Source organism: Geospiza fortis, unplaced genomic scaffold (genome assembly GCF_000277835.1).
Source record: "Geospiza fortis unplaced genomic scaffold, GeoFor_1.0 scaffold320, whole genome shotgun sequence".
Taxonomy (NCBI): domain Eukaryota; kingdom Metazoa; phylum Chordata; class Aves; order Passeriformes; family Thraupidae; genus Geospiza; species Geospiza fortis.
The window spans coordinates 766,015-773,566 of NW_005054532.1; the positions used below are offsets into that span (position 1 = coordinate 766,015).

A 7,552-nucleotide genomic window follows, 5' to 3' on the forward strand; every position below is an offset into this window, starting at 1 on the left:
GCACCCCTGGGTTTTTTTCCATCACTTCACTTCTAGGTGCCTGCTGTGCACTAAGCAGCGTCAGCTCTGAGGAGTTGGCTCAGGTTAATATTTGTTTTCTGAGGGTCCCTGACTTGAATCCCCAAAAGAAAGGGACCTGGTGTCTTGGTTTGAACAGCCAGGTGTTTGCTAAGGAAGGCAGGAACCTCCCTTGATATGGAAAATGCAAACCCCCTCCCTACAAGTTATTGTAATTTTGAAATTAAGGGGCTCTCAGGCAAAGAGATGAGAATAGGAATAATGGTTCTTTATTAGGGAAGAAAATAAAAATAAAATTAAAAATGCAGTAATACAAAACACCCCTGCCAGAGTCAGAGCAGGAGCTGCCCCCTGTGTGTCAGGGGGTGGCACAGCCCCATCCCATGGGGGCTCAGCCCTCCTGCAGTGCCAGCTGTGCTGCTGCTGGAGCAGGGATCCTGCACAAGGGGGGAGTTTTCCTCTGCAGCTCCAGGGCTGCTGCAGATGGGCCTGGGCTCCCTCTGGCAATGCAGGGCAGCAGAAAGCTGCTCCTCTGGCAATGCAGGGGGCAAAGGCTGCTGTGCTGCTCCAGGCTCAGATTGGATCCAGGTAGGAATGCTTGGCTCCTCCCCTGGGCGCAGCATCTCCCCATGGGATGCTGGAATTGGATCAGCCCTGCAGGGACACTCAGTGGCCATGGACAGCAGAGATCTCCTGGAGGGAGGATTGGCTGTGGCAGAGATAAAGAAAACTTGATGATAAGATAATGATAACTGCTCCACCTCTAATGGATGGGAAATAGAATACACAGCCCCAAACCACATCTTGCATCCCAGGACACCTGGGTATCCACATTTCAGGGGCTGTGGACAGAATCTGCCTTTCATTTGAAGGTGTTTGCAGGGTGCTTTATGTCAGATGAGAGGTGGTTGAGGAAGCAGCAGGGGTTTGTCCAGGCAAAGCAGGGACGGGATGCTGGGGGTGCCGTGGCTGCAGCCCCAACCCCACAGGCGTGCCCTGGGTGGTGCCCAGCAGAACCAACAGCGCCGTCACCCTGACTTTGCAGTTCTTCAAGATGGGCATTGCCATGTGCTTCATCGAGATGCGCGGCTCCACCATCCGCGAGGCCAAGAGCCGCAGCTTCGAGCTCATCACCCCCTCCAAAACGTTCAGGTATGCTGGGATCCAGGGGGATGAGCAGGGAGGAGCAGCCTGGGGCTGGGCTGGGCGCTGGTGGCTGCAGCCCCTGAGCTCTGGCTGTGCTGGTGCTCCCAGCTTCATGGCCGAGTCGGAGCGGGAGAAGCGGGAGTGGATGGAGGCGCTGCAGGAGGCCATCGCCGAGATGCTCTACGACTACGAGGTGGCAGAGAAGATCTGGTCCAACAAAGCCAACAAATACTGTGCTGACTGCTGGGCTCAGAGCCCTGACTGGGCGTCCATCAACCTGTGCGTGGTCATCTGCAAGCAGTGTGCAGGTGGGACAGCTCCTGGGGGGCACAGGGGCATTCTCGGGGGGTGGGCTGGGCTGGCCTGGGCAGGCATGATCTGCCTGGGGTGTGGGCATAATTTGGGAGGCAGTTCCCTGGGAGGATCAAGGGGTGCTGACTCTTCTGCTCCCTGCAGGGCAGCACCGCAGCCTGGGTTCCAACATTTCCAAGGTGCAAAGCCTGAAGCTGGACACCAGTGTCTGGTCTAATGAAATCGTGCAGGTGAGGCACTCAGGGTGCAATGAAATCGTGCAGGTGAGGCACTCAGGGGTGCAAGGAAATCACGAAGGTGAGGCATTTGGGGATGCAATGAAATTGTGCAGGTGAGGCACTTGGGGTGCAGTGAAGTTGTGCAGGTGAGGCCCTCAGGGGTGCAAGGAAAATGTGCAGGTGATACATTTGGGGGTGCAATTAAATAGTGCGGGTGAGACACTTGGGGTGCAAGGAAATCATGAAGGTGAGGCACTCAGGGGTGCAATGAAATTGTGCAGGTGAGGCACTCAGAGGTGCAATGAAATCATGCAGGTGAGACATTCAGGGATGCAATTAAATCTAGCACATAAGGCACTCAGGGGTGCAAATGAAATCATGCAGATGAGACACTCAGGGGTGCAGGGAAATCATGAAGGTGAGGCACTCAGGGGTGCAATGAAATCGTGCAGGTGAGCCACTCGGAGTGCAGTGAAATTGTGCAGGTAATAAGCTCGGGGTGCAATGAAATTGTGCAAGTGAGGCACTTGGGGGTGCAGTGAAATTGTTAAAGTGAGGCACTCAGGGGTGCAATGAAATCATGCAAGTGAGACAGCCATAGGTGCAACGAAATCCTGCTGATGAGGCACTCAGGGTTGCAAGGAAATTGTGCAGGTGAGACATTTGGGGGTGCAATGAAACCGTGCAGGTGAGGCACCCAGGCATGCTGTGCTCAGGGGCCAGGCTGCTCCTGGCGGGGCAGCATCCCCAGGGCCTCCCTCAGGATGCAGGAACACTGGGAATCCTGCTCCTCCTGCTGACCCTGGTGCTCCCCATGACCACGGGACTCTCCCACAGCTCTTCATCGTGCTGGGCAATGACCGAGCCAACCGGTTCTGGGCTGCCAGGCTCCCCGCCAGCGAGGCCATCACCCCGGAGAGCGGCGCCGAGCAGAGACGGGAATTCATCGCCCGCAAGTACCGGGAGGGACGGTACCGCCTGCCCCACCCCCAGCACGGCACTCAGGAGGAGGTGCTGCAGGTAGGGGACACCTCCAGGTGCTGGGAGCCACCCCAGAGCTCCTGCTCTGAGGTGCCAGCCCCTCCTGCCGGGCTGCTTGTGCTCGCTCCCTCATGCCAGGCAGATTTTGAGAGGTTGTGCCCCGGTTTGGCTGCCTTGGAGCAGCCCTGGGAGGGAGCTGGGCTCTCCATGAGCCCGAGCAGGGTCCCTAAATGTGCCTGTTTCACCGCAGGCGCTGTGCTCTGCAGTGGCAGGACCAGCCCTGCTCAAGACCATCCTGCAGTTCTTCTCATCCTCGGAGGCTGCTCTGGCCTCTGACCCTGCTGCCAGCGAGGCGGCCCCGGGGGCCGACCTTTGGTGGGGACCAGAGAGCAAAAGGCCCAGGAACCTTTCAGGTAAAGAGGGGCCTCGAGCTTCATCTGGCTCTGGTGGAGGAAATTCCTCTTTACTGCTGGCCCTGCCCCTCCTGGCACGGCCCAAGGCCAGGGACACTCAGGGTGTCAGGTGTCGTGGCTCCCTGGGGAACTTGCCCTGTTGAAGGATTCCCCTGGAATCTCTGATTAGTGGGTTCCTCTGGAGTCCTTTTTCAGAGAACCCCGTTGCCTACACCTGCATGAGGGGGATCTCCCTCTGTACCCACATTTTGGTGGGTTCCTGCTCCCACCCCACCCTCCGTACTGTGTCCCACAGGGAGCCCCCGCGCACAGGACCCCGGCCCCGAGGGTGTCTACAACGAGATCACCCAGCCAGTGACACACAGCGGGTACCTGTACCGAGCCACGGCCCCCCCGAAGCTCCCAGGGGCCAGGAAGAGCAAAGAGGGTGAGTGTGGGCAGCGTGGGAGGGCAGGCAGAGGGTGCCCAGCCCAGTGCCACTGAGCCCCTGTTCCTGCAGACTTCCAGCGCACGTGGTGCTCCCTGGAGAGAGCCCTGCTCTTCTTCGAGACTGAGAAATGTACTGAGCCCCTGGGCCGCATTGACAGCGGGGATCTCCTCTCCCTGGGGGTCAACAGAGCCCACCAGGCACTCACCAGCCCTGGTCCCACTGAAAGGTACCCCCAGCCATGCCCCCAGTCCTGCTCAGAGAGTGTGGGGCACACAGGCAGCAGGGCTGGGCTCCCTGCTCTGGCTCTGGGGGCAGGGACAGGGTTGCCCTCATGGCTGCTTCATCCTCTGCAGGTTTCGCTTCACCCTTGAGCTCTTCCTCACTGGGGAAAAAGTGCAGCAGCTGGGAACTGATGGGCCCAAAATGCTGCAAGCCTGGGCCAGTGCCATCGGCAAGGTGAGCCAGCCCCAGCGTGTCCCCAGACTGTCCCTGCTCACCCAGTGTGATCCCTCACAGCTCCCCATGCCCTTGATCCGCTGTGGGAAGCACTCTCCTCCCTTTCCAGGGCTCCTGTCCTCCCTGGTGAGCTGCCCCCATCCTCGTGGGGGTCAGCTCTTGGGAAGTCTTCCCCCCACTCATCTCCTGTTCCATCCCGCAGTGGTTCACCCCCGTGAGCTGCCACTGCCTGCTGGGCTACGAGTTCCAGCGCGTGGGCCAGCTGCGCTACAAGTGCATGCTGAACCCTGAGCGCTGGCAGAGGGCCTTCTTCATCCTGCAGAAGAGCCACCTCTTCATCTGCCCCGCCGAGGAGGATGGGGCTGAGGACAGCATCAACCTGCGGCGGCTGCAGGAGCTCAGTGAGTGCCGGCAGCTCAGAGGGCCCGGGATGGGCACTGGCCCCGCATGGCTCTGACCGCTCAGCTTCTCACCCAATGCAGGTCTGGTTCCCCCCACGGACACCCCGGAGAAGAAGGAGCTGCTGGTCCTGGTGGAGATGGGGAGGTGAGTCCTGGCCGTGGGGGTGATGGGGAGTGAGCCAAGCAATCTCAGTTTGCTGCCCTGGGTAAAGGCACTTTGGGATGTGTTGGGACTCGGGTGTTTGCTGGTTCTTATCTATGCCACAATCTCACAAATGTGAGTTCTACAGCACTTCACTCTAGCCAACTAAAAAATGGACACTAACAACACTCTAACTAAAAACTGGAGCCCCATCTCTCTCTCTACCAGGTCTTTTAAGCATAAACTGTCCAATTAAGAAATGACACCTAAATTATTTTTACTTTTAACGCAATAACCAACCACCCGTGGCCCGCAGTGCAGACTTCTTTATCCAATTACACAAAACCACCCAAACCCATGGAGAAGAAGAAGGACCAGCCACGACCCTAAAACTTCCATCTTGCTTTATATATATTACTATACCCTAAAACCCCAAACTCTAAGTTTTCCACCCTGTGATATTACACACTTCTATTCAAACTCAACACCCACAATCCCAGTTCTATCATTCCATTTTGGAAGCCTTCTCCACGGCCTCAGGCCAAATGCAGTGTTCTCTTGGGGGTCAGTGCCTGTCAGCACAGACAGTCTGAAATTCTCAGTAGCCAGGGTTCCAACAGGGATGGGCCAACGCTGATCCCAAATCCCTGGTGGAGAAGTTACAGGGGCAGCAGGGCTGTGACTGAGGGCCTTGCAGGGGTGTTTTGGTGGGGTAGGGTGTCCCTTGGCTCAGCCTGGCTCCCTGTCACAGGCAGGAGGGATAACCTGCCCCTGGGACTACCCTCATTCCCTATTTTCTGCCCTTGTTGTTCTCAGGACATTTTACCTGCAAGGCTTGTCGCGGGCAGACTCGGCAGCATGGTACAGTGACATCCAGGCGTCAGCAGGGGGCCGGGGCAACGCTCTGAGGGACCAGCAGCTGAGCAGGGGGGACATCCCCATCATCGTGGACTCCTGCATCGCCTTCATCACCCAGTACGGTGAGCCCAGCATGTCCCAGCGCCCTCCAGTACCTCGGGATGGCCAACAATCCAGGCAGGAGGCACCGCTCCGGGGCCACCAGCTCCATGAGGGATTCTCTGAGCAGGACCCGGCCCCTGTGACCCCGTGTCCCTGTCCCAGGGCTGCGGCACGAGGGGATTTACCGCAAGAACGGAGCCAAGTCCCGGATCAAGGTACTGATGGAGGAGTTCCGGCGGGACGCCCGCAACGTCAAGCTGCGCATCAGTGACAACTTCATCGAGGATGTCACCGACGTGCTGAAGAGGTTCTTCCGGGAGCTGGAAGATCCCATCTTCACCCTGGAGCTGCACCCGCAGTGGAAGGAGGCTGCAGGTACCTCCTTCACCCAGCCCTGCTCCACGCTGGGTTCCCTGTGTACCCGACAGGGGTAGGACGGTCGGGATGGACGGAGACAGGAGATCTCTGCAGCCAGGTCAGAAGCTTGGGGTTTATTGCAAAGGGCCTGGGTGCAGGGGTAAAAGAATAAATGGGGTAAGAGAGCCAGGTTCCCATTCCAATACCATAAATCTTCTTCTGTGTTGAATGTTCTAATTCTCACTAACCAATCTAGTACAAGATACAAATCCTATAGCATTTCCATACAGCCTATAAGAATCATTACATTACCACACTGTGTTACATTTTAAACCCTAAAAACTCCTCTTTGGGCCCCTTCTGCCAAGCTGTAGGGTCTGCTCTGACCCTTGGGCCTGTCTGCAGGCAGAGGGTGTTGTTCCATCAAAAGGGGATTACCCTCAGCTGGCCACAGCATTGTTTTCCAGTTGTTCAGTAACTGAGGTATCTCAAAGCTTGCTTTCATTTCAATCTCACTTACAGTTTCTATATTCTCAAAATCTTTTGCCTGGCAATCATATTTATAAGGCTTTCCTGTTTCACCTTCCCCACACCCTGGGGCCAGTGTTCCTCTGGATGGGTCCTGGTGCCAGCCTTGGTCCTGTGTCACCTCTGTATCCGCTGGGTTCAGCCAGGATCTGGTTTTCCTCTCCCCAGAGATCTCCTCGAAGCCGCAGCGCTTGGAGCGGTACAAGGAGCTCATCCATCGCCTGCCTCGCCTCAACCACAAGACCCTGGCTGCGCTCATCGGGCACCTCTACCGGTCAGTGGGGCACCCCAGTCAGGGTCCCCTGGTCCAGCCAGCCCTGTGGGGTCTCCCTGCTGCCCAGGGAGTGCTGGCTCCTATCCCTAAGAGACAGGGAGGGTCCATGCCCTGCTCCACCCACACAGCTGGTGCTGGGACACCTTGAACATTGCCAAAGTCATCCTGCAGCAAGGGGGAGCGACAGGAGGTTTGGGACTAGGGGACATCACCCTGTAGGATGTAAATGTCATCCAGCGCCCCAAAAAGACAGAAAACACTCAATTCCCATCATGAGTCAGAGTTTGAGTTAGCGCCACTGTCTGGTTTGATGTCAGAGGGAAGTTCTGAAACAGGAACTGCCCAGTTTGGAGTTCCCACTGCTGAGGGGCTGGGGACATCCAGGCTGTTTGTATGAGGCAGAGGAGAGTGGCTGGGGCTGAAACCCCACCCTGAGCAGGACCAGCCCCCTCACCTGTGTGCTCCTTGTGCCAGGGTGCAGAAATGTGCAGACCTCAACCAGATGAGCACCAAGAACCTGTCGCTGCTCTTCGCACCCAGCCTCTTCCAGACCGACGGCAAAGGGGAGCACGAGGTCAAGGTGATGGAAGATCTCATCGACAACTATGTCAGCATCTTCAATGTAAGCAGGGCTCTGCAGCGCCCTCCACGCTGGCTCTGACCCCTTGGATCCCCCCATAGCCCCACCTCTGCCTCCCTCTGTGTCCCCCCACCCTGGCCCTGTGTCCTCAAGCCAGATCCCACTCCACACTGACCCTGTGCACCCTTCCTCTGGCAGATTGATGAGGATCAGGTATCCCAGATGGATCTGGAGAACAGCCTGATCACCACCTGGAAGGACACCCAGGTACTGGGAATGTGATTGTTGGCCCCCACCACATTGGGGACCATTGGGCTGGGGGGACTGGCTGGGGGC

General features: G+C 57.5%; 1 protein-coding gene across 1 annotated transcript in view; it reads left to right on the forward strand.

The window, feature by feature from the left end:
• The window catches only part of ARAP3 (ArfGAP with RhoGAP domain, ankyrin repeat and PH domain 3), a 28,910-nt gene that overhangs the window by 16,385 nt on the left and 4,973 nt on the right, over window positions 1–7,552 (forward strand). The window contains exons 8-22 of the mRNA XM_031063808.1: window positions 1,064–1,170; window positions 1,273–1,472; window positions 1,621–1,706; window positions 2,532–2,714; window positions 2,926–3,088; window positions 3,384–3,515; window positions 3,588–3,744; window positions 3,872–3,974; window positions 4,177–4,375; window positions 4,457–4,520; window positions 5,334–5,497; window positions 5,640–5,852; window positions 6,531–6,636; window positions 7,111–7,258; window positions 7,415–7,483. Of these exons, the coding sequence (XP_030919668.1) occupies window positions 1,064–1,170; window positions 1,273–1,472; window positions 1,621–1,706; window positions 2,532–2,714; window positions 2,926–3,088; window positions 3,384–3,515; window positions 3,588–3,744; window positions 3,872–3,974; window positions 4,177–4,375; window positions 4,457–4,520; window positions 5,334–5,497; window positions 5,640–5,852; window positions 6,531–6,636; window positions 7,111–7,258; window positions 7,415–7,483 (2,094 nt within the window). The remainder of the gene's footprint in view (window positions 1–1,063; window positions 1,171–1,272; window positions 1,473–1,620; window positions 1,707–2,531; window positions 2,715–2,925; window positions 3,089–3,383; window positions 3,516–3,587; window positions 3,745–3,871; window positions 3,975–4,176; window positions 4,376–4,456; window positions 4,521–5,333; window positions 5,498–5,639; window positions 5,853–6,530; window positions 6,637–7,110; window positions 7,259–7,414; window positions 7,484–7,552) is intronic.